The 27,656-nt window shown below is 39.5% G+C and overlaps 1 protein-coding gene across 1 annotated transcript in view; it reads right to left on the reverse strand.

The window, feature by feature from the left end:
• The window catches only part of HMGA2 (high mobility group AT-hook 2), a 132,019-nt gene extending 104,577 nt beyond the window's left edge, over positions 1 to 27,442 (reverse strand). The window contains exons 1-3 of the mRNA XM_062202085.1: positions 27,332 to 27,442; positions 24,656 to 24,742; positions 14,015 to 14,065 (exon numbers count right to left, since the gene is read on the reverse strand). Coding sequence (XP_062058069.1) covers positions 14,015 to 14,065; positions 24,656 to 24,742; positions 27,332 to 27,442 — 249 coding nt within the window. The remainder of the gene's footprint in view (positions 1 to 14,014; positions 14,066 to 24,655; positions 24,743 to 27,331) is intronic.
• Between the last annotated feature and the right edge of the window lie 214 nt (positions 27,443 to 27,656).

A 27,656-nucleotide genomic window follows, 5' to 3' on the forward strand; every position in this document is an offset into this window, starting at 1 on the left:
AAACCAACATCTACAAATCCCCTACAGACAGCTGGATCACAGTGGCTGCTTTGATTGGAATACCGAACTATGGAAAACAATTGGCAGGGCTATTTAACCAAATTCTACCCTCGACATATGTATTTTCAGACCCATAATTAAACATGAGACAAAACTGAATTAGGGCAACAAAACAAAGATTAATATAATACAAATATGGGGACAGCTCTTTGTTTCTGCAAACTCTTAGCCGTAAATTCCACATATTTAAAATATAAAATCAATAGCACATGTAAGTATGCACTTCAGCATTACTACGCCCATTCCACCTTCTTCTTTCCTGCAGTTTCAGGGCTCGCAGTCTCCACGGTTCAGCTTTCCCAGGGCCACTTCCGCTCCAGGCAATTCCAACATCCCAACCAACGTTTCCCTCTGCTACACTGGTCTATGACATTCACTTGTTAGGCCTTGGCAGTGACCATCTGAAGAGAAGTAGTTCTACAGACCTCCCCTCTCGTGTCCCCCCCCAGGAGAAATCTCTTCTTATCTCCCTCTGCTGGATCATGCTCCTCTTTGCTCCCACTTAGATGCCCACCCCTGCTTATTTACTCAGTACCTCTGCACACCAATACACCGATATGCAACGCTGGAAATGTTTCAGGATGTATGTGTAGTATATCTGAAAATTGGTCGGTTTTAGCCTTTCGGTCATAACAGAAATGACAAAAGAGTAAATACCTCATAACTGCTACAAAGGGTGAGGGAGAGGCTGAAGATAATGAGCTAAGTTTTAGAAGTTACATATAGGGGCAGGTATTTGGCACAGCAGTTAACATAGCTGCCTGCATCCCATATCAGAGTGCCTGGGTTGAAGCCCTGTCTTTGCTCCCCATTTCAGCTTCCTGCTAATATGCACCTGAGAGGCAGCAGTTGATGTTTGAAATACTTTGTTTGGTCTCTTCCACCCACAAGGGGCAGCTGGATGGAGTTCCGGGCTCTTGGGTTTGGCCTTGGTTGTGGACATTTGGAGAGTGAACTAGTGATTGGGAGATCTCTCTCTCTCTCTCTCTCTCTCTCTCTCTCTCTTCTAAAAAGTTACAGACATAGAGAGGGAGAGACAGAGAGAAAGGTCTTCCATTTGCTGGTTCACTCCCAAATGGCCGCAACAGCCAGAGCTGAGCTGATCCAAAGCCAGGAGTCAGGAGCTTCCTCAGGTCCCCCATGCAGGTGCAGGGGCCCAAGCCCTTGGGCCATTTTTCACTGCTTCCCCAGGCCATAGCAGAGAGCTAGATCAGAAGAGGAGCAGCTGGGACATGAACCTGCGCCCATATTGGATGCTGGCACCACAGGAGGAGCCCGACCCAAAAGTTTAATTTTTAAAAAATTATATATAGGAGCCAGTGCTGTGGCGTAGTGGGATAAAGCCCTGGCCTGAAGTGCTGGCATCTCATATGGGCGCTGGTTCAAGTCCCAGCTGCTCCTCTTCTGATCCAGCTCTCTGCTATGGCCTGGGAAAGCAGTAGAAGATGTTTCAAGTCCTTGGGCCCCTGCACCCATGTGGGAGACCTGGAAGAAGCTCCTGGCTCCTGGCTTCAGATCGGCATAGATCCGACCGTTGCAGCCATCTGGGGAGTGAACCAGCGGATGGAAGACCTCTCTCTGACTCTACCTCTCTCTGTAACTCTGTCTTTCAAATAAATATAATAAATCTAAAAAAGAATTATATATATGCTGAAACTAATTTCAATCACTCTATTGACTCTTAATTACTTATCCTTACTGCTATCACCTTACAACTGTATGATGATTTACAATATAAATTATGTTCTTATGTTATCCTAACTTCAATCCAGGGAGGAAAACAGAGAAGCCATGATAATTATTATTTCCATTTTGTATATGAACCAACTGGCTTAAGAATGTTAAGTGATCTGTCAAACCTCACAACATTAGAAATTCATTAAGTCAAAAACAAGTCAGATAGACCTTTTATTTGCAAACCTAGTGTGCCATCTACAATACCATCTGAAGACTCGTGTAGAAACCTTTAGTGGGTTGGAAAAATAGGACATCGTCAGAGAGATCCAGGAATGCTACTGCAGAAAAGAGAAAGCTGACTTGATACAGTCTTACAAATTATAATAATAATGATAAGAGGGATCATATTTTGAGCATTCACTAGGCACTGTGCACTTTACCTAAAAATATCAAAGAAGGTATTATCAGCTTTGTTTTACAAAAGAAGATATTTAGGCTCAGAGAGGCAACAAAGGCCCAAGTTTAGTGAGTGACAGGGCTCACAACCAAACCAGATCTGTTAGGACCAAAGTGTGTACTCTCCATACTACCCCAAATAGAAAGGTTTATTTTGAAGAAGAACATAGCAGATGTTTTCTCTCACCTTTAAGAACATGACAAGAGGAAATAGACTGAGCACCATTTAAGGAGAAATTTATGTTGACTATATGAAGATGCTCCTGTTACAGGAAATATGATTAAACCTGTATACCATTATCAAGAGTGCATATGAAATCTCCTTTCTAGTTGGCTGTTTTCATATACACAAGGATACTTTCCTACTAAACATAATGTCAAACCAGCAAGTAAATGAACCCAAACATTTTCTGAGTCTCACAAATCTCTTCGATTCAAAAGTAAAAGTACCCCCTCAAAAAAAAAAAAAAAAAAACCCACACAATTAAACTTTCACACAAATTGAAAATTTTATGTTTGTCTTATGGACTCAAAATGCCGGCTTCTCAAATATGGGTCTGAATGTTTATTATAATGTATTTCCTAAGTGACTAGCAAATAGTAATTCTGAATACATTATAATAATCCCAGGCACAAATGAGGTCTATTTATTTTTTAGAAAAAATCATTTTCAGTCAAAAGACAATTCTTCATCCTGTTACTGGGGATGCCCTCTCAAACTATACAACCTATGTGCACTGAGCATCCCACTAACCCAACAGTGGGTGCAGAAACTCATTTGTTTTATCATAGCTAGCAGGAAAATATGATCTGAGTTCACAAGGCTTGGTTCCCTATGAATACTAAGGATCTCTAAGAAGTTCCAACAATACAAATAATATTTACAACAGTTGTCTCCATCGATGTTAACTCTTAAAAAGCATCTCAATTGATCTATACTAAGATCAGTGATTTATCAGCAAAGCAGATTATATATTAAATTAAGTCAACATTTTATTGTTTATAAAATTCTGGATTTTAAGTAGTTTAAGTTGTCTAAACAGGGAGAAAAGCAAAAGCCCTAAGCTTGACTGATTCACTGACAAATTTTAATACATTTATTACTAAATAAAAAATATATAATCCATCCTTGTCTTTGTTTGACAGGCTGGAAGTGAACAATTGTAAGTGGCAAATCCATACAGAATGTTGTTAAATTCTATGCTATGGATATGAAAAGAATTATAAGGAGTGAATCAGAATTGGAAATGAGATTGTTTTCATCGAATACATGTGCAAATTTCCAGATCCAAAGATAAGAAAAGGGAATGAAGGAATTAAATCAACCTCTATTTATTCCTCAAAGGGAAATTTAAGTAAGAGCATAGTAGAATGAAAAATTATAGGATAGAGAGAGTATCACCATGCATTGCTTTTCACCCTTTCTTTAAAACTCATAAGGTATACATCCTGTGCCACTAACGTCAGTCTCACAAGAGAATGGGAGATCATGGAGGCAGCCAGGTCCATACATTCCAATTCCACCCCCCGGATCCATCAGTGAGAGTGGGCCTGATGAGACGCAAACATTTCCCCAGCTTTCCATTAGAGAATATAAAGAACAGCGTAGCTGACTACCTGATAGAATAATGGCAGGAAAGGAACTGCAGGGACTGAGACCCTGTAATAAGGAAATTATACTCCAGGATCAGCTTCTGACACAACCTGGGTGGTACACACGATCTCTGACATCAGAATCATCTGAAACATAATAAAAGGCTGCCAAACAAATGGTACTTCATCAAACATTATCAGCTGTAATCATGAATCCGTGTTCCTCCCACAGTTACTCTCTCGCCTCTCTGGCCTACCGTGCTTCCTGCAACAAGTAGCTCCCGCAGGACCAAAAACATTTGAGTTGTCTGGGAACCTGGCAAACCTGCACTTCCTTTATTGGTAATGTTAATGCTTAAACTTGGAAGGTATGCTACACTGCTACCTATGTTATTCCGACTGTGAATTCTTATTCCTGTGGTGCTGTAAGCCTGGGTTTCAGGTCTTTTTTTCCTTAATGAATCCCTTGTTGTCTACCTTACTGCCTTAGTGTGTCACTCCAAGTGCTTCAAAATGCCCTTGAAAGAAGTCCCAGAAGCAATAGTTATTAACGTATTTTGCCCCTTTCTTTCTTTTTAGTACTGAGAATTAAGTGAAGAATGGAACACAAATAGGCCATTAAAATGAATTTTTGTAGGAAAAAAAATAAGAAATTACCCTAGAAAATTATTTTGAGATGTTTGACCAACAAAGTTCTTCTGCATTTCTCATGATCCAAAGCTGTGACAAAATTCATTCAAGGTACAGGAGTAGAGTCTATTTTGGAGAACAGGAATGAGGGAATGGAAACAGTAATAGAGGTCAAGGCATTCAAAGTCTGGCTGATAGTGGCTGATGGCTCACTTCCTAAGTGGAAAGACATAGCTGGGGTTTGAAATTATTGCAAAGACTGATTTCACGTCTATGGGTTGTACTTTTAAACCCAGTGCAGTCTCCTGGAAAACACAAATCATCAAATTAAAAAAAAAAAAAGCCAAAGGATGCAATTCAAATGCACATTTACTACTTGAAAACAAAAACAAAAACAAACAACACTAACAAAGGCAGTGCTTTATATAGACTAGAGGAAAAACTGTCCTTCTATTCGCTAGGTATATATTAGTGCTACTACGGGCCTGGAACTGTTCTAATATGATCAACTCTGACCTTTTGAGTGTCTGCTGCAAGTTGAACAAAATTTTTTGAAGGCTTCACATTTGACTCTTAGAAAGCAATCCTGTAAGATGAGTATTATGATTTCTCCTTGTCTTATACACAGGGAAAGCGACCAGTGACAATGAGCCACTTGCCTTGATTAGGCTGACACTTGAACCCAGGCAGTCTGAGCTCTTAATCACTTTACTGAATTCCCTCCTATGTCCCAAGTACTGAGGGTAAGAACATAAATATGATATGCTTTCATGCTATTAAAAAATACTGAAGTCTTTCATTAAGTTGCTTTAAGAGCTAGTGATTTAAAAGTTACTTGATCATAAACTATATTCAGCATGAACAAAAAGAAAAAATAAGATCAACATATGGTGGTGGCTCGATAGAATTATTATGGTCTTTGTGATGCCTTCTCCTGCCCCACCTCTTTTTGGAGCTTGTATGTGATCGTGTAACATATCTTTTGAAGCCTATCTTAACTAGATAAAATATGACTCATGATTTTGACATATCAAAACTGTGTACATTTGATACTAGCCTGCATATCTGCTATGACGATAAGGAGAGAAGGTAACCCCAGGCCCACACAGTACAACTAATTCATACATCATATATACACAAATTCAAATAATGGTATATAGAGTGCTTTTAGGATTTGGAACACAACATAATTACTTGTAAGGAAGAACTGGAATTCCAAAGAGCTCAAAATACTTGAAAACTATAGTTTAATTTATCCTCACCACATCTGAAGCGCAGACTAGTAATCAGCCTAGCAGGCATCAGTTCCCTTTGAGAATTCCACCAGACTGAGCTCCAGCCCCACTTGTCTACCCCTAGAAACTAGCCCAGGGCTTGATCCTTAACACTGTCAGAAGATGTTAGCAAAACGTTTAGACAAACAAAAAAAACCCACAAAATCGGAAGCCCAGGGTTTAAATGGTCCAGCCAAGAAAGAGAAAAGCAAACAAACAGGGGAATATAAAGGTGTTTAAATAGTCTTTGACTCTAGCAGTATTGACTGTCTTACATGCTATGCCTTCCACAGGATACTGCATTCACAGAGGTACTCCACAGTACTTCATCTGGGTGAAAGCATTAAAATTGCAGTACAGGGGTGGGTGTTTGGTCTAGCAGTTAGGATGCCCACATCCCATATCAGAATGCCCAGGTTCAAGCCCTGGCTCTGCTTCCACCTTCCTGCCAATGTGCAACCAGAGAAGCAGCAGTAATAGCTCAAGTAATTGAGCTCCTGCAACCCATGTGGAAGACTTGGATTGAGTTCCTGACTCCCAGCTCAGTCTTCAGCCCAGCTGCAAACATTTGAGGAGTGGAGCCAGTAGATGGAAATGCTCTCTTTCTCTCTTTTGCGCTGTCTCTCTGTCTCTGTGTCTCTGTCTCTCTCTAATAAATAAATTAAAACTTGGGGGAAAAAAGAAACTGCAGTATGAAGTGGTAACATGAACTTCCCTTGGTCATAACCTTTCAGTACCCAGATGGGAGCCCTCTGAGCATCATAAAACAATCTCCCTTTACCTGAATTTAAAGAAATACCATTCCACAACCAAGTCCAATGTAAAAATGAATTCAGTGCAGTTCTTCTGAATGTGAATATGAGTGAATGACTTGCTAGACTGAGCTTGATCTGCAATCACTTACCTATACTAAATAAATAATAAATATAGGCTATTGTTTTTAGTATCCTGAAAAAGATGTCTTCTCTCACGTGTGAAGTTCTATTTATTATAAGAACAAATACCTAATGAAAACACACCTCAGTGTCATGGCTGCATGGAACTATTTCCAAGGACAGACCTTGTGAAGCTTCCAGGCTGGACACTTCACATCCATAGATGATCTGAAAACCTTATGTTGGCCATTACTCCCAGCTTCATTCCCACCAAGCCTTTTACCAGAGCTGACCCCCTGTTCCTGATCCTGCTCGCCATCTGGTGGAGGCGCTAATGAGCAGTGAAATGGCCAAAGGGCAGGCAGCAGGGGGGAGCAGGGAAAACAAAGCAAAAAGGGGACAAGGGGCTGGAGCATCGACAAACTCAGTAACCAGTCCCTGATGGTGGAGCTGGTTGTGGCAATAAAGGTTTTTGTGTTTTACAACCATCAGTGCTTGACAGCCATTAGCTGTGGACAGAACGTTCCTGTCAGGTACTTAAATACAAGAAAATGCATGGGCAAATTAAGCAACCTGCCCAAAGGTATTCAGCTCATAAAATGCAGAGGTACTAGTTCCACTTAGAGAATTGGCTTGATTTAATCCTATTGGATTAAAAATTTGCCAAAATATGTGTTATGAATCATAAAAGTGATTAAATATCTGTGCCCAAAATTGAAACGTTTGGATTCAAAAATTCTTTGATTAAAAAAAATCCTAAAATAAAGAGACTCCACCCTTAAAAATATTACAAAAACGCTCTTTTGGAATATGCATTTACCTGCTTACCTAGTAAAAAACATAATAAAATGTGTAGGATACTAATTTTACTTATATACAACATGAAGATTTCTAAATTTGCATGAATACAAGTAAATATGTATATAGGGAGTATAGTACCTTAAAAAGGAAAATTCCAATTCACATTTGCTGTCATATAAAATTGTCATTGAATTCCAAAATATCTGTCATTTTATTAGAGTGAAATTAAGGTGACTGTCTTAGCCAGGAGTCTATAGATCTGAGATATCATATAGAGAAACAGGCATTCATCTGAATTCTTTCCTGTCTAGAATTTTCCACTACTTCACCAGTGAAAGAATAACATGTCCTTCCTTGATTACAGTTTAATTAGCTCACAAGGGTTTGTGGCACTGCAATAGCACTGCTTGAGCTGTGGACTCTGCAGTCCATGTCTTTATAATTCTAAATGGTTAAAGTCTGGTAGAGGTTGGCCAGACGCAACAGAACTGGATGACTGCATAGTGCAGATTATCAAACTCTATTTAAAGACTTCACTTTACAGAATCATTAAAATAATTATTTTTATCCAAAATAGCACTTCGATATTAAAACAAACAAAAAGGATTGATCTTGAATTCATATACTAATAATGATCAAGTCCAATTCTTACTATCTGGGTGTGACTTATTGTTTTGATGTTGAATCTCGCACTTTTAAGTAACCATTTTAGTGAATTTTGCAGTAAGCTACTAAAACAAGCTGAAGTTACTTTGCCCCACAGAGTTCTATTAAGAATTCGGAAGTATTCCATTTTTATCACAAAATATATCAAAGAAAGAGATCATTTCAGAAGATATTACTTACCAGTTTTAAATGAAATATATGCATTAGAAAATTTCTTTGTAGTTACTCAGCATACATCAAAGATACACTGCTTTAAAGAGATCATCTCCTGTTTTTTAAAGCATGTTATGATTGTAAGTTTCTAAGGGAAAATGATTTCACCTTCACACTCCATTAGCAGTTTTTTATGTTCTATCAAAGTTATTTCTTCTCTTCTGATTCCAGCATAAAATTACAATAATTGGGAATATATATATTATTGAATATTCCTTTCCAAACACCAAAGTTATATATCAGTTTAAACAAAGCAAGTGTTAAGTTATAAATAGTCTAAAGTTTTTTTATTTATTTATTTATTTATTTTTTTAAGTAACAAACATCTGGAGAGGAAAAGTAATGGAAATGAAAGCCTAGTGCTTTAACTTCAAAATTAGATTTCCAGGTTCTTCAGTACATGAATGCTTGAGATCTTTAGAAGACTATCAAAGAACTTGAATCTGGCTGGTTGTAGTGGATTTTATTCTGATTTACTTCCTCCCACTCAATCCTCAAATCATCACTTAAGTTTCTATGTTTCTACAAACCAGGAAAAACAAAAAGCCCTTGTTGCCTCTTTAGAAACTTACATGTTTCACTAACAAATGAAATTACATCACTTTCCTGTGTATCACAGACTCTTTAATAAAAGAAAGACAACTGCCCCCCCACAAGAGCTAGAATGGAAATGCATACTTTTAAATTCACATAAACTGCCACATCCTGTTAACAAATGAGAGAATCAGCATCCCCAGAAAACAGCTGGAAATTGCTAGTAACTTTTGAGTGACCAATGGAAGTGAAGTTCCAGCATCTGGTCCTTGGGTAAATTTCTAAGTCAATCTCAGTATCTCCAGAATGATATTTCTCCCCTTAAACAATCCATTCATATTGGGGAGTATCTTCCTTTTGTTGGAAATTTCCTTTCTTGCAGAAATATTCAGACAACAAAACACCTGAAGGCATTGCCTATTCTCACTAATGTATCTGTTGTTATTCTGTCCTTGCTGCCTTTCTTCCAGAAACACTAGCTGCTTCACTACACAACATCTGGATGGAGCATTTCATATGTGAGGTTAACATCTTCATTATTTCATTGTATTCTTAAGTCTTAGATCCACTACACAAAAACTTTCTTTCCAGATATTTTCCATCACTAAGCTAGTAATGTGAGGAGCACATTTCCTAGGCAAAAATTGAGAAAAGCAAATATTAGATGCCTGAATTCAATTAGAAGAAAGCCTGGCTAATGAAATTCTACACAGGTTCTGAGAACCAGTGCATCTCTACATGTGCATATAGGTGCACAGCAGAAATACCACTTTTCAAATGGACTAACACACATCACTGAACCTTTCTAAGAAAAAAGCCTTAGAACTGCAATATAAAAATTTCTACTACAAATAGACTGAAAATGCACTTCCATATTATTTATTACTAATTCTTAAGCTTGATAGGTTTCAGCATAGAAAAACTGAAGATGTCACAATACAGCCAAGGAATCTTGTTTAGTTTGACTCATATCTCCCCAGGAGTAACTGCAGTGGCTATAAGTAATTAGAGCTTAGGCTATGGTTGATAATAATATGAAAGTATGAAGTGGAATTAATCATGATTTCTAACATTCTACACTTTTTGAGTATTTATTATGTGCCATGCCCTTTATTAAGTACTTGTATGCATTATTTCACTTAATCTTCAAAAAATTCACACAAGAAATGTATCTGGACTTTGGAAAAAAGACAAGCAATCTGCTTCTGCTGGCCAGGTGGTAGGCTTGGATTTGAACCTCAAGCCACCTGAATCCAGATCTTGAGCTCCTAACAACAAAAAGCAGAAAAGTTAGGCCCTACTCCTCCTCTCTCTTTTCTGTGCCTCCTACACTTTCTACACATCTACACACACAAATGAAAATCCAGAGACCATTTCATCAAGATAACAGACCTGAAATCTAATGCATACTAATAGTGGGGACAGCAGACAAAGGAAAATGAAGTAAAGAGTAGAAGTGCTCTTAACCAAATCCAGCTGACATGCTTTGGATGACTGGATTAGCCAATGCTCCATCCTCTCCACAAGCAAAGCTGATCAAAGTTTCTCTCCTATTCTCACAGATTTTTGGTTAATCAACTTCTGATTAACCTACCAACTACTGATCCCAACTACATCAGAGGAGAGGGTTACACCACAGGCATTTTTTTTTTCTGGGTGTGTTACATGAATCTATAAGATTTATAGGACATAGTTTTAAATCAAAAGAACTTTAAAACAAAACAAGAATAAAGGAGGAGGGAATTTGGCTTCTAAATCATGTATCTAGCAAATCCAGTCAGTTCAAAAATATATCTCTAACTCAAGGAAATCAATGAATGACACTGTTGGAAAGAATTGAACTTAACATAAAGTGCAAGCTCATTTCCTATGGAAAAATGCAATGATTTATTTCTTCAGTACAAGCCACTGAAGGGACTGTCTTACTGTGACTGGCTGCAGTCTACCCAACAGAAGATATGCAAGCAAAGAGGAAACACACTGTTGAGAAAAAATACACAGTTTCCTTTTGTTTCCTTTACTAAACAGAATGACTCTTCTTTGGGGACCAAATCAAGGACTTGTAACAATTGACCACACGGTATTTTCCATGCTTGCAGCCAGTAAAAATTAGAAACTAAGAAAGTCAATGAGAATCCAGTTATTCCCAGAAAGGCAAGAGTTTCTATGGTGGATGCCTCCTCACATGGGCTTCTCACCCAGCAGCAAGATCTGATGTCTTGGATTCCAGATTTCCCTCACTCCAAATTAACAAGAAGCTATTAAGAAAAAATCATGCACATCCTTTTCTTATTCTATGTTTTACTCCACCTTGGCTGAAACATCAACTGTGGGAGGGAGAAGGGTGTGAACAGATGGGGAGGTATTAAACTGTGGTGCTTGGAAGTGCTGGGGAAGTTGTAATCAACCCATTGGCCAGTGGGGGAGCCACAGGAAGAAAGCTACAGGACTAAGACAAATGGATGGTAACTGGCAAATACTATAGGATAGCCCAAAGGTAGACTGATGAAAAGGTGGAGGAGTTAAAAGGCCTGCTTTGACAGAGGCTATGTTGCTGATAAATTTTCATTGTATCTGCTTACAATTTATTTTATTTCACTTTAGCCACAGTAATCCCATGAATTCAAAAAGCTCATCTATTTCCTATTATGTTGCCTTTTAGAAAGCCCATATAGGGGGTGGCACTGTGGCGTAGTGGGTAAAGCTGCTGCCCGCCGTGCCAGCATCCCATATGGGTGCCAGTTTGAGTCCTTGCTGCTCCACTTCCGATCCACCTCTCTGGTGTGGCCTGGGAAAGCAGTAGAAGATGGCCCAAGTCCTTAAGCCCCTGCACCTGCGTGGGAGATCTGGAGAAACTCCTGGCTCCTGGCTTCGCATCAGCCCAGCTCCAGCCATTGCAGCCAACTGGGGAGTGAACCAGCGGATGGAAAACCTCTCTCTTTTCTCTGTCTGTCTGTCTGTCTGTCTCTCTCTCTCTCTCTCTCTCTCTGCTTTCCCTTCCTCTGTTTAACTCTTTCAAATAAAATAAATATTTTTTTAAAAAATCATACAGGTTTTTCTTATTAATTGGTTCAATTGGATGGGATGTCTTTTCAGAGTTCTGATGGTTATAAAATATCAGACCTATATTTGATTTTTCTGTCATTGATTTAGTCCACAGTGTACTCGCTAATGTTTAATGGATGTAGCACTTTTTGAATTAAAAGTCTGCAGTTTCCCCCTCAGTTACCAGAACACTCTCTCTGAGAGGCCTGAGTGCACACAAGAAAGCTGATAACCTGAGACCACCAAGCGTGGCAGGCCACGTGTGAGCTGTCTAGTGGACATTCCCACGTATGCCCAGACTTCCAGCCAATCTGACAAAGCACCTGTCTTGCAAGATCAGAAGCCTACAGATTTTAGACCCCAAGAATTAGCCCCGTGAGTCTTTCCATTGGTGGTCCCAGATATCCTTGAAGCAGAAACAGGCCCTTCTGCTCTGCCTTGATCATACTCTTGACCCAAAGCATCCATGAGCATAATAAAATCTTTTTTTTACACTATTAAGTTTTGAAACAGTTGATGAAGCAGCAACAGATAACTGGAACCATATGTACAATAAGGGAGGTGATAAACCCACTGGTTATGGAACCCACACCTGGAATATGATACTTAGTTCTGGGTGATATATTTCAAAGATTAGAAAACAAACACATTCAGAAAAGAATAACAAGCATGTTCTTTTACGGGGGAAAAAAATGAAAGGATTAAAGATATTCAAAGCAGAAAAGAGAACAAAGAGTATGTGTTAACTGTCCTCAAATATCTGAAGTGTTATCATGAATGAAAGTGAAAACAATTACTCTGTATATTCCCAGGAGGGAGGCCTAGAGACAGTGACCAAGAGGTACAGGCAGTCAGATGGAAGAATATTTCAATGTTCAGAGTTTCTGAGGAAAAAAGAGGCAGCCTTAAGGACTAGTGAGTTCCCTAACATTAAAGGTAATCAAGCAAGGGCCAGATGAGCAGCATATGATGGGCAGGCTTAGGAGAATGCATTTATGGAACACAAGATTGAATGAAATCCCCTTACTTGAAGGTTACGCTCTAACACTGAGATGTTTTTAATCTAAAGATCATCCCTATTTCCTTGTGCTAAGAAATCTAATCCCAACACATGTTGAGCAGAGGAAAAAAAAAAAGATGAATAAATTAAATGAAAGGCAATACCAAAGTATAAATAGAAAGTGATGCAGAACTGTAGAGGAGAAAGGAATGGCAAACAGGAAAATATAACCCAGAATGGCAGGGGAAAAAAATGTGAAAAGAGATGGGACACGAAGAAAAAACAAGAGAAAAGAGAGGAAGAAGGCCAAAGAAGCCCTCACACACAGCAGTGGCTGCAAAGGTGCCTTCAGCCCTCTTGAGAAATGGATTTATTTGTTTGCAAGAGTTTTCTCCCCCATCAGTAGGTGACACAGGCCACAAGACTGAGAGTGGTATAGAAACAAAAGGATCAGGATTCAAGCGCTAAAATGAGCGCAGCTCTTCAGCGATGCCTGAATTTCTGGCCTTAAAAGGTACAGGACCTGTGTGTCTATAGGACCAAGCACACTAGTATGGGCGTAGTTGTCTCTAATGTCAGCATGTAGAGTGTGACCATTGAGGGAAGCAAGAAAAAGTGGAAACTAAACCCTCATTCCTTAACCAAGCCATATGAAAAAGGAAACCAGAACCACACAGAAAAGGAGAGATGTCCAAAACAAAGCCATGGAGGAAATTAAAAAGAAAGAAGGGAGGGAGGGAGGAAGAGAGAGAGAGAGGAAGGAAGGGAGAGAAGGAGGAAGGAAGAAAGAGGTTAAAAAGTTATCTCATAAACATTTCATATGAATTTTATCACCATTTGTAATCAACTTCCAAGGTTTCATGATACCCTTTAACCTTAGTTACTCCACCCACTGAACAAGCCATTTCATTGTTAGCCCCTTTGAAGGAAGAGTGGGCACCCTTTTGATGTTGATAAGAGAAAGAAAAAGGGGGTCACGTTCAGGAAAGGAAAGTGTTCTGAGTAAACACCTGGTCTAATGGTGATAATTTGTCATTCGCCTTAACCCTTTCAAGATTCATCAAACCAGAACCTAGAAATTCATGTCGTTGATGACATAAGAATATTTTTTTTCATTTAGAAAAAGCAAGGTTTTGGGTTTTTTTTTTTTTTTTTCAAATAAAAAACGTAAATGACACTTTATAACTCACCCATTTCCTAGGTCTGCCTCTTGGCCGTTTTTCTCCAGTGGCTTCTGCTTTCTGCAAAATAAAAAAGAAGTCACATAGTCTCCTCCCTGACACTATTGACAAGTGCAGAGCTCAGGGACACATTTCAAGAAACAATGTTCTGGTCTGCAGATGAGGTACCAGGATTGTCTTAACAACCTCCTTCCCCTTTAAGGATCACGTTCTGCACCCCTGGTTTTCACTGAGTAATGTAAAGATCCATCCATGCAACCCCTTACCCTAAAAGACTCCCAAGTAATGGCCTTTGCAGTACATGAAAAAAGTTCTTTAAAAGATATGTTGCTTTTGTTTCTGTCCATAAATTAAAACATTATCCTCACATTTCCTAACTACTGACTTAATATTTTGGAAAATTTATGTTTCTAACTTAATCAGGATTTTATTTCTGTATTGTATCTAAAGTTATAAAAATTAGTTGATATAGAAATTTAGATTTACAAAGCACATCCACTCACACTGCTAATCACAAGCAAGTCTAAACATAAAAAAAATACATTAAGCATTGGAATTCAAAATAACAAATATTTGTCCACTTCTTCATGGTTAATTTCCTGCTCTTAGCCAAAAACAATCATCTGTCAATCAGTTTAACTAAAGGGGGGGAGGGGGTGAAGAGCTGGCATAAATCATCATTATGGGCATTTAAAAATAATAATTAGTAAAAACATACATTAATAATAATTTTACACTCTGAAGAGCTGATACCAATATATTCAGAGTGTTTCATTGCTTTACTTTACGTAAGACTTTCTTGGTATCATAGTTTTTTTTTTTTTTTTTTTTTAGTTTTTGACAGGCAGAGTGGACAGTGAGAGAGAGAGACAGAGAGAAAGGTCTTCCTTTGCCGCTGGTTCACCCTCCAATGGCCGCCGCGGTTGGTGCGCTGCGGCCGGCGCACCGCGCTGATCCGATGGCAGGAGCCAGGTGCTTCTCCTGGTCTCCCATGGGGTGCAGGGCCCAAGCACTTGGGCCATCCTCCACTGCACTCCCTGGCCACAGCAGAGAGCTGGCCTGGAAGAGGGGCAACCGGGACAGGATCGGTGCCCCGACCGGGACTAGAACCCGGTGTGCCGGCGCCGCAAGGCGGAGGATTAGCCTATTGAGCCACGGCGCCGGCGAGTTTTTTTTTTTTTTTTTAATCCTTTTTGAATCAATCTTAACATTATAAATAAAGCATTAACCTTTTCTCTGTATTTGTGACCCTACTCTAATCCCCAGGTACGCCAACACACTAGCACACACACCTCACATAAATCGGAAAAAACATGTCTATGCTTTTCAGTATAAAGAGATCTTAGTCATACTGTTCTACGCATGTAAATCATCCCAATGCTACCTCAACAGAAGAATACAGGCATCTGAGCTAGGACAACTTGTTTACCATTTTACTTCTGTTTTGTGGGTTACCAGCCAGTGGTTACTTGGCACAATGATACTAAAACGACACTGAGAAATAAAACTTCCCTCTTCTTGTTAAAAATAAGTGGACATAAATGATGATGGATAGATAAATGACAGATAACAAAGGCTACAAGATTTCTCATCAAACAATATCTCATTGATCTGGCTTCATTGTCCAACAGGTCCCATGAATTAGCCCTAACTGTATATGATTGTTATGTCAGCTCCCATTTATTGAGCATTTAAAATATTTCAAACACTGAGCATTTAAAATATTTCAAACACTGCACTGTTAATCAGACGTGCTACTTTACTCCTTAAAGCAGCCTTATTAAGTGGGTGTAATTATTTCTCTTGTTTTGTAGAACTAATTCTAATAATTAGAAAGGTTAAGTAAGTAAATCACTCAGGGTCACATGAGATTGGAATACAGTTCTGTTTGGTTCTAAAAACGGTGTCTTCCTTCTAAACAATGTTATTTCCCTTAGTACTCAAGCTAGTGCTACCATAGAAAATATTTCCGAAAGCTAAAATTGTAGGTGATTCAGCTAATTGTCACTAAATCAGAGCACAAGGGAAGCTGGTCACCTTCAGAAGTTCTGTTCGACTCTCAGATTTGGGCTCTCTGATGTTGCTCACTACTTCTGAGCGATCACAGGTTAGTGGCATTGTCTCACCTTCCGTCCTAAGGGCATGAGTGAACTGAGAGCCAGGTATGCTCAGTAAAACCCCACCATCTTTCTTTGTTGTCCTGGACGGAGAGAGGAGCGCCAAGTGGAACACACGCTCCGCTCACCTCTAGAAAGCTTAGGTTCAAATGCCTGCTCTTCCATTTGAGTGTGACGACTTTGGGCAGGCTCCTGAAAACCTGAATTTGATTTCATCTGTAAAATGGAGATAACCTCCCGGGAGAAGTCACTGAGCTATGTGAAAATGCCCACCACAAATGAGGGGCTCAGCAATTTTTAGTTTTCTCTTTTAAGTCAGTCCAATCTCACAAAAGGTTCAGTCAATGCAAATATCCCATTACACCCATCTGTCACCTTTAAAATGAAGCTTTTAGGAAATGCTCTGGCTAGTGCATAGCGAATTGTGGGAGTACAGAGCTCCCTAGTACAGAGGCAGCACCTGCTTGAATCTTTGGGAGCAACTCCAAGATTGCACAGTTTATCCAGTAGTAAATTACACAAACATGGCAGATAGAAACTTTTCTAATAGCAATGGGTATGGTAGGTGGGGTTGGGGTAGCAGGCTGTTGACCTTGGAGGCTAACAGGGCTACCCCAGGTTTTTGCTGTGCAGTTGTTATGTTTCAGGGGCCATGATGAGATCTGGGTAAGCCTGAAATCCATTGAAGAGAGGCTTTTTTTTTTTTTTTTTTTTTCTCTGAAAGGAGTCTTCTTTTCAAAGTCAGAGGAAACAAATCTCTCAAAGAGAAAAACCTGCAAGTAAGAAGACTTCTAAATGATCGCCTCATTTACAAAAAGCCTATTGAGAAATAAAATTCGCACCATTAACTAAAGGGCAAAATATCACGATTATCACTCAGACTTGTTAAAAGCAAGCTTGCTCCTTGGACGTTGAGGCCAGTGTTACATGTAAAATGAAACCCTCTTCTGAGACTACATCTAGAAGAAATACATTAGTTGCACTGTGTGGCATCTATCTGGGAGGTTTTCATTGTTCTTTAAAACCCACATTATTTAATCATTCTAATCAAACTCCACAAAGTCTGCAAAACAAGCTAGGATTTTAGTTTGTAAACCAGCACAGATCCAGGATTTTTACATATTGGAAAACACTGACTTTAACGTTGTTCTGCTGTGTTTAATGCTCTTCAGGATATTATTTTTCAAAGAAGACAAAACAAAACATTCAAGGGGCGTGTTTTGTTTTAATATGTCAACATGTAATTCTGTAAAAGCATATATTTGGTTTTCCTTTGCTGGAGTACAATTTGAGTCTATACTACAAACTCCTGTATAATCGAGACATGACTACCAAGTTCTATTTATTTCTTATATACAGGGAGAAAAGAGTTTTGATAACTCCGCATTTGTTAAGGACTGAAATATCAGACTATCAACAATATGATTAAGCTTATTTTCAAAACTATCATATCATTAAAAATGTTCTTTTTTCATGTTTGTCATCACTCATAACTTTTGTTTTTTTTTAAGGTTTAGATTCAGAACTATCTACTTAATTTTACAATATGTTTAGGACAACTTGACTGGGATCGGGAGGAACTCTAAATGGGAAATGTATTTCTTTCTCTGAGAAGTTCTGGTAGTCTAGGCTCTTAAGTGTACTTCAGAGTAAAAAAAAAAAAATTTAAGGAACTTCATCTAGCAAGAAGATCACTTGAACCTGAAAATAGTGCTTACTGCTAGCATCTGATGTCCAGGAACATCTCAGTGCAAGGAAGGAAAAGGGGGGCAGGGAGGGTAAGAACTAGTCCTCATATTATACAAGGACGTTTCAAAAGGTGGAAAATGGAACTGGAAGTTGAGTTTATTTGGGCACAAAGAATTTTGAAATGCATGCGTAGTGTTTTTTTTTTTTTTTCATAGTATGCACGTTCCTTGAACTTTACACCCCACGTATGTATGTTTTATTTCCCTTTTACCATCAGAATTCCGGAACCTGGTAAAACTTTAAAAATCATTTTATCTAGCTCTCTTATTTAACAAATAAGAAAACTTCTAGATTAACAAATCCCCAAAGGCACGGCCTATAGTTTATTTGGGGGTCAGACGTCTGTGGGTATCAGTTGCAGGAGGCACACATTGCCAATGTCTTTATAAGCTTGCAGACCCTGCCAAAGGTTTCTCCAAACCCAATTTCCAAACTGCACTTCAGATCACTGGCGATATCAGAAATCTACCTTCTGAAATCGCCTGTCTATAGAATAGTTACAGTTGTGAAAAGGGCCTAAGTTTAGAGTCAAAGTCAAATTCAAACCCCAGTGCCACCATCTTCTGGAGCTAGGTATTAAACATGTCACAATTTACATCTCTGGGTCAGTTTTCTCATCTGTGGCATGGAGATCACAATTCTGACTCAGAAGATTAAAAGAGCTAAATGTATGAGGGGGACTTCAAAAAGTTCGTCGACAACACAATTTAAAGATAATGAAAAGGTTTCTGGGGAAAAAATAAATAAAAAATAAAGATAATGTCATTTTTAATGAACTTTCTTAAGACCACTCATATGTGAAGAGTTTGACAAAAGTCATGGCATTTGACAGGTACTCAAACATAATTTTCCTCTCTCTTATTTAAAAATGACACCCTTAAAAAAGAATACTGACCAACTCTACAAATTTGCACATCAATTTCCAAATGTTTTCTTACTTAATTAGGGCAGCTATTATTTCGCCTGTTTCCAGCTTCATGGGAGATTAAGTGACCTGCCCATGTTCATAAGTAGTAGAACTGAGATCCAATTTGATTTTATGGCAGTAAAGGGTCAGTTCTTTGGGAAGAGATTCCCATATAAAATAAAGTCACCATGGGGCAAATTTTAAAAGTAAAACAAAACTTTCTAGGGTGAAATCAAATGAGAAGTTAAAAGTAAAATGTTTCCAATTTTGTTATAAAGACTTGGACAAAAGCAAAGATGGGCAACCAAGAAAATAATTCTATTCTGACTTCAGGATCAAATTTAGTTAGCTGCTCAATTTTTGCTATTCTTAACGCTCTCATCATATCTTATATTAATTGTGCTAGAAGCAGAACTCCCTTGCTCCAAATCAATCCATGCATCTGAACAAGAAAGAGCTAGGAAAATACCTAATTATGATGGTACTTTCTTATGTTTTCAGGGTTTTGGTTTTTGTTTTTTGTAGGACTAAGATCAATGGACCTAAGAGTGTATGAAACAAACTAAGCAAAGTCTATGAAGTCACATTTTATTTCTTTTAGAGGCTCTTTTAAAAACTATAAACTGTGTGAATCAGTGTGCATTGGCATCAAAATCAACTGGACTAATCAATCAGACCAGGCATTGAGTAAATTCTCATTTTACTCTTTCGATAGCACAGTTCTGTGAGTTTCTCAATTTTAAGTGGAACCATTTTTAATCTTCAGAAGGCATCACAATTTTCTCTCACACTATATTTTTCAATAGGAAACATAAAAGTCCATAATCCATTGCAGTTCATACTCATTTTTCCCAAGGAATCCCTTGTTGTCAACTCTCTTGTCATCATTTTTCATACACATGTCTTCATGTACATAAGCATTAAATTAAAACCAAGACCAAAATGATAGGAGTATATTTCATTTCCAAAGTTTGAAATTCTCTTCTAAATCCTCCATCTACCTCTTTTGTAATCACAAAAATCAATAGGAGTAGGAGTTACCTTCTGAGCAAACTGCTTCCTATAATATCCTGTGGAAAAGAGAATGGCCTTACAGATTCTGATTAAATCAAATAGAATATGCCATTGAATATCCTTAGTATATTAAAGTAACACAAAAATCAACAATAGCCTAAAATGCAGTCAGTTCTCCACTCACTTTGCTCTAGTTAGCATAATAAAAATTCATAACAAAAGCCTTCAGAATCTAGGACAATAAAATTCAGTTTCTACCCTGGTGCCTAGCAATGTGGTTCTGAGTTCCGAAAACTACAGAAAGTCAGCTAACGAGACATGACAGCTTTGAATGATTTAACTGACACAAGGCGCTCTTCAGTACGTATCTACTGTCAAGGAAGAGCTGCAATGCAATAGAATACCAATCTGGTATATTCAATCTCCTGAGCGAAATGATCCCTTGAGATCTTGAGGTAGATATGAGCTAGAGATATAGGTCAGCCAAAGTAATGAGGAGCTCTTGATGAAAGAGTTCAGAAGGATGACAGTTTTTGGAGAATTAGAACTATGGGGCCCTTGAAATATGATTACTGCACAAAATAATTCATATATATATTTGAATCGTCCATTGTTGGGTCATAATCTATGCTGATTCAAAGGCATTACCAGAAAGAATTTACGGATGCCATTATAGGTCAGGAAGGTTTAATAACTCCTTAATGAAGTTAAGCAAACAAAAATTCAATGTTTTGGAGAAGTTAGCCTAAAATATCAAGATAACTGCGACAACAGTCGGGCTTTACTTGATTGCACCTACCTGAAATCATTTGTGTACTCAGACAGGCACCTGAATCCCACAATGGAACTTACATGCTCATTAAACATAGAGGAATAAAATTAAATCATACTAGTACTGTACAAACCATTGGCCCTGTATGACAACTTCTGGTGTCATCTATCCCTGACTTACCTTTAACTATGCCTTTGGTTACTCCAATTGGGCTACTACAGTCTAGGGAAAACTCTATCCTTACTCAGCATCTGTGCTCTAAGATTCATCTGAAAGGACGATTAAAATCCACAGTCTCTCTTCCTAATATATCTATAATGGGTAGTAGAAATAATTTATGAAAAATCAAATACATTTTAGGAATGCAAATGAGTAGAAGGAGCATGGACCTGTCTTTAGAGGATTCAGTTAACATCAGACCTTCTTTTTCCAGCAAATTGGACATAGAAATTAAATGTTTATTCTGACCACATTATTGGAAGTACACATACTTCACCGAGATGATATTTTCATTGTGCACTTTGTCTGCTGGGTCTGGACATTACACAAAAAGTCAGAAGGAAGGTCAAGCAAATAAATGCATGACATTAGGGCTCGGTCACATCTGAGATTTTTTTCTATTACTCATTTTCATTGTATCAAAATTTCATGAAACATCAGAAAAATATTTTTCTTCCTAACAATATTTGAATGAAGTTGACTTGAAATTTAAGGATGAATTTGACATGTGACCATTAACACTGAAGAATTAGTGAGCGCCCCCTCCAGTGTTCTCTCATGAGTAAAAAGGATCAGCAAAACTCTAAACAGAAAGAAGATTGTGTCTTCCTACTGTCTAAACATGGGAAATATTAAAATACAAAGTACTTCCACCCAGCACAGCCATGAGAAAACAAAACAAAAAGCAAATTTAGAGACAACTGGTCATAGGTATACCTCAAACTAAAAGATAAAAGGGTAAAGACACACATATGAGTATAAACACGCACATACACATACATACACACACACACAGATAAATTATTTATTTGGAGAAACAATTTGTGATTTCTTTTATTAAGGTAATGACATGAAACTGGTTCAGGGGCAGATTCTGAGCAGTCAGACTGGCATTCTCAGGAATGGCTAGAACTGCACACAATGATCATCCCTGGAAATTCATTTGAATGGAACATAAGTGGAGTGAGGAATAAATATCTTTTTTTCTACAAGTTCCAAGCACAATAAATTGTATTTTTATACTCTTGTCTGTTTGACATATTATATAAACCCATTTTTGATTGAATGTGGTCTGAAATTAAAGTGATAGCTAATTTAGTAGTCGTCCACATGATCTTGCTACATTCTGAATGCATTGTCAAGTTTCACACTGTTAATTTTCTAACAAGCAGTTTTGTTTTTAAATGCCCCAAGGCCAGTTATAGAGTCCAAACACACTTTGTAAGCAGCAAGAAATTTTAAACACACAACATCATCAAGATTTCAGTATATAGTGCATCTCCTCTAATTTTACAGCTCTTTTCTCTCATATACTTACCAGTTTTTGTAACAGATTTTTTCAATGTGATGTGTCTCAGCTTGCAGGAAAATACCCAATTTATTAATTACAGAAGACCCCCCCCATATCTACTCTGATCAGTCTAGTAGGATATGTTTATCTTACATGTTATGAACAATATAGCATTTTCTAAAAATATTGGCATTTCAAACTCCTAGCAAGCTTATATTTTGTGAGAATACAATATGTGTTTGACAAACAAGTATATATTCAATAATTATGTTAATATAGGGTAGTAGCATGCTCAATAAATACTTATTTGAATGTGAAAATACTTTGTTAACACATGGCATGAACAATTCATCAATGTCATTCATTATTTTGCAAAGTATTATCTTCTCCAAATGAAGCATAATTTATAAAACTGAAGAAAAATAACATATTATGGCAAATGTATTTATTCATTGTATTGGAAAAGGAACTTTTATAGCAGAATTGTATGAAATAATTGTGTCTGGGAAAATGAAAGATTTCAGAGATCTTCTCTGAGCAAAAGAAAACCCACTTCTCTTTTGGAACTTATAACAGTGCATGCATCCACATGAAGAATTATGCAGAAGATGAAAGGGTGGGTCATTTGTAAACAGCTATCACTAAAGTCACTAAAACTAAATGAAACTTTACTAAGGAATAGATTAACCTTTTTGTTGTATTTTTCTGTAGGTAGTAAATCAGGCATAAGTCCCAGATTTGTTTGTCTTCCTTTCTCTCCCTTCCTTCCTTTTTTTCCTTCCTTCCTTTCTTTTCTTTCTTTCTTTCTTTCTTTCTTTCTTTCTCTCTTTCTCTCTTTCTCTCTTTCTTTCTTTCTTCTTTTGTCAAAGATTTTGTACTCAGTGGTAAATTTTTTTTATTAAATGAAGAGAATGTGATGGGATTATTTCTATCTACTCATCTAACAAAATGTAATACAATGAGATCTGGAAAATAATAGTTTTCCATTTATGTAGTAACCTTTAAGTAATTATTTATGGTAAGACAATGATTTCTTCCTGGGGGATATCATAATGATGCAGTCTTCAAAGCAGTTGCATCATAGCTTAAGTGCTTGTTAACTACCTACCAAGATATTTCTTTGCCATCTCCTTAGAGTAAAATTAGGTTGGATAAACTCCATATTATGCAACATAGAAAAACTCCTTGGTAAAATCAGTCCTTTTAAGTTGATTTATAAACCAGTTAGAATGGGACAATAGAAAATAATCATATTAAGAAAACCAGTTTAAATAATCAGGTTATCTAATGTCCTTTAAAGTTTGTTGATTAAATATTAATCACAATTAAATCTAAACTCCAAGAAGGCATTCAGTTTAAATATATTAGAAGGCTGTTCCTTTAACTCAGCTGAAAACTGTGAAAACAAAACAGACAAGAGCTCACAGCTCCCTCCTAAATAATTTTATATGTATCACTAGTTGCTATGGCAGTTTACTTCACATGAAAACTATCACATTTAACATGGTTAATGCCCATAGTTACAGAGAAAGCCACATAAAACATTAATTTCAAAAAAGATGAGCATATAGCCTTTTAAAAAAATACTGTACCTGATGTACTCAAATCTACTAAAAACATGTATCAAAGTTTACTGTTAATTTTTTAACCTTTGTTTTCAACTAATATACAAACCTACAAATAAAATGAAGGAATTTTTTTTCAATTTACTTAGAAAGTCAAAAAAAGTGACTTCTATGTTGATCTTCACTTCTCTATACATGCATTGACCTGAGATATTTCCCCTTGGTTAACTCAAATACAACCAACATAAAGTTATTTTAAACTCTAATTTAAAATGTACTAAGAAAAACACAGAATGTCACATTTCATTGTGTTCTATCCTGCTCAAAAATATAGGATAAATCAAATATTTGTTTAAAAAATTTTTTCTCATTGTCTAATTCTGAGTAGATCACTTGATGGAAAGGCTTTTTGAGATTATGATAAACTGTATGGCAACTTTCTTGTAAAACAAATGGTATTCCTTATCATCACACTTAAAGATCTAATATTGAAAAAAATTTTTCCAGTATCCCATAATTGGGTTTACTCCTAATTATCATCTATCTGGTAAAGTACTAAACTTTAATAGAGGGACTTAGTTTTCAGCAGTCAAGTAAAGAAGCACAAAGTAAATTCATCTCTACTATTTTGCAGTAGAAGTTGCATAAATTTCACCACCAGGCAGGCAAAATCTATAGTTTTAGTTTGTCTTTAACTGTTTCATTACCATTGCAAATGCTGTGTTAATTTCCACCTCCTCTTCCCTTCTCATCCCCCCTCCTCGTTTTATTATTTGGTTTTTGTTTCTGGTTTTGGGTTTTTAAATAAAACATTTTATCTCCATGAACTTTAAATGCAAGGCATCTGCTTAGAAAAAAAGGTTAATTCTCACCAAACTAATGTCAAATGTAGGAAATGAGTCTTGGGTTACACAGGTGGGCCAAGTCCTTAGTTGTGGACTGAGAATGGGAAACTTACAGGAAGGTCCCTGTAAGTTATTGATGAAATTAGAAGAGCTTGACTTTAAAGATCTCACCTTTTGAGCTGCTTTAGAGGGACTCTTGTTTTTGCTGCCTTTAGGTCTTCCCCTGGGTCTCTTAGGAGAGGGCTCACAGGTTGGCTCCTAATTGTAAAGGAAAAAGAAAAAAATGCTGTTGTGGCAGGATGTCTGAAAGAAATTGACCCTGACTCTTTAGCTATATTTTCTGCTCAACAGAGTAGTTGTTAGAACACATTCAGTTCAAGCGTAAAGGGATGATGATGGCACAGAGTTTCCAAAAAGGGGAAGTAACCACACTTTCAATCCAAGAGTTTAAAGAGGAAACTATTTTGCATATGAAAACTGGATTCCAGTTCTAACCTAAAATGCTAACAAAGTGCGGAAAAAAAAAACGATGCAAGTTCTAGAAGGTCATATATTTTTAAGATGCAATTTGACAGGCTATGCATTTGGAAACTTAGAGCAACAGCAAGCCTTTTATAAGAATACCAGCATCCATTCTAGCAGATTTCACACAGAAACGAAAAACTAACAGCAGCTATTCCAGTCACCCTCCACACTGCGAAGGTGGCTTGTACCTGGATTCTAGGGTGAGTATGACACAATCGACACATTCTAAGTCAAACTTTGGAGCGATTATCCAAGCTCTTCAGCTCAGAATAACTCTATTCTCCCTAAAAATTCCAAATAATTAGGGTAAAGCTGTGGTGGGAGGTTTTGCTTGAATTATCTGGATAATTGCTTCAATAATTCTCCGCTTCCTTTTGGAGATGGCAGGCATGGCCTCCTGTCTAAACGTAAATATCTTTCGATACAAATAAACATATTTTCTTCAAAGCTTTTTTTGAGAAAACTCTTCTGGGGGTGAATTGGAGAAAACCAAAAGGGGACAGGGGTGGGGTGTGAGGAAGAATAGAAAGGAGAAAAAGAAGCAATCATTAGATTTAGCAAAACTGCAAAAGGCTCTTATGCCCAGTTGTAAATACTCCAGTGGTTAAGAGAATGTGACGATGAATATTCCAGATCCTAAATGATTGTCCAGTGAATCATCTATTCAGATTCGGTGATTAGACGAGACTCGTGAACCGAAAACTCAGGAAAGTGCTCATCAATGAAGATTTGCATCCTATTACCGAATCTGGGGCCAGCTTCACTACCAGCGTCTACGGGGCCGCCAGCGCCAGGGGGCACATCCAGAGCACACACACATCCGAGCCACTGGCTTCTTTCTTTGTGAATTCCTCCTTAACCCGAAAGGTAAAATCTCCAAGCGCCTCCAGATCCCATTGCATTTTCTTTCGTAGACAGGGGCGGGGGTGCCATTAGGAATTTAGAGAAAGCCAAAGCGGAGTGCCGGGTGGGAAGTGAGAGGGGGAAGGCAGAGACTTCTTGGGAGGTGTAAAACAGGATCCTAACGCGGGATACTGTGTCGCTTGGACAGAGCGGGAAAGCTCAGGCGCCTCTACATTGGCTTGTTCCCTTTGATGATTTCAAAAAGGTACAGCCCTCTCGCTTTTCTAAATCGCACGGGGCAAGCAAACGTTGTGCAGGGTCCCCACCTGGCTCTGAGGCACCTTTGGGACTCTGGAATGAATTTCTAACCGGCCTATTTGCCACGAAGGAAGCGATCTGAGGCTAAAGGACGAAGGGGAAGCTTTAAAGCCCGAGCAAGTGGAGTTTAAATGCTCTGCATAGACATGTCCCGCTCCAACCCTGCCCGCCAAGGCTTGGAAATTGCCGCGAACAAAACCCTCAGTCCTGGGCGCTGCGCGCAGCTCTGCAAGCGCCGGCTGCACGCTTAATTGGTTGCATCCGCAGACAAAACCCTCTACTCCGCGGGGTCCCGGGAGCCCCTCGAAAGCCGCTCCCAACCCCCCGCCACTCGCCCTGGAGAAGAACATTTACTGCCTGCAGCTCGGAGGTGCGGGATTCAGGGGGCAAAGGCGGCCAGGGGCGCCTGGCGAGGAAGTGACCCCAGCTACCGTATACCCTCCGGGACACTCCTTCCAACGTGCCTTTGGCGGAGCGAGGTCACCCCGTCCCGCGGGGGCCCAGGCTCCCCCGTAGCCCCTTCTCCAGGCCACCTCTGGCGGCCGCTGCGCCGCAATAAAATAAAGCCCTGAGAGGACCGGTCAGCCCGGGTCTCCACGCGTTCTTTGTCGGGAGGGCGCGAGTCTCGGGCCACCGAAAGCGCAGGGAGGGCGCCAAGGGGGCGGCTGCGGCACTCCAGCTTCCAGCCGCCTAGCAGCCCGGAGAGGCGTGAGAAAGAGCCTCGGGTCCCCAGGGCTCCAGCCCCATCCGCCCTGACCGGCTGGAGCTCCCCTGTCCCCAGCACCCCCGTCCCCCGCGGCAGCCGCAAGAGCGGCTGCAAAGCGCTGGCGAGCCGTGGTCCGCGGGACCCCGAGCGCCTCCAGTCACCAGGCGACACCGCGCCACTCAGGGCCGTGCACAATAGCGAAAGTCTGCGGACGCACTGCGCCTGACCCCACCTCCCGCCTTTCCCGGCCGCCCGCCGCGGCTCCCATCTCCCGGCGCGGAGGGACGCGGGCGCCCGGGGCTCGGCGGCGCCCTCGTGGGGGACTCTGCCGGCGGCCCTCGGGGCCCGGGGGCAGCGGTCACTGGGTTCCCGCGCTCGGGTGGCCCCCGCGCGCCGCGGGGCCCCTGCTGAGGGGCCGGGGTGGCCCGGCGCCCCCGCGGCGCCCGCGTACTGACTTGCTGCTGCTTCCTGGGTCGGCCGCGTCCTCTCTTCTGAGGCGTCGGGGCGGCAGGTTGTCCCTGGGCTGAAGTGGACGGCTGCCCGGTGCCTTCCCCGCGTGCGCTCATCCTGCGTCCCGCCGCCGCCGCCGCCGCCGCCGCTACCGCTGCCGCCGCCGCCGCCGCCGCTGCGCCTCGGCCGCCCGAATCTGCCCGGCACCTTTCGGAGACGGGGTGGAGGGTGGAGGAGCGGGCGCGCTGAGCACGGGCGGGCGCGCTGCGAGGGCTGCTGTGGCTCAGGCTGCCGCCGCTGCCACCATCCACACCGGACGTCCAGCGGCTG

Source organism: Lepus europaeus, chromosome 10 (genome assembly GCF_033115175.1).
Source record: "Lepus europaeus isolate LE1 chromosome 10, mLepTim1.pri, whole genome shotgun sequence".
Taxonomy (NCBI): Eukaryota; Metazoa; Chordata; class Mammalia; order Lagomorpha; family Leporidae; genus Lepus; species Lepus europaeus.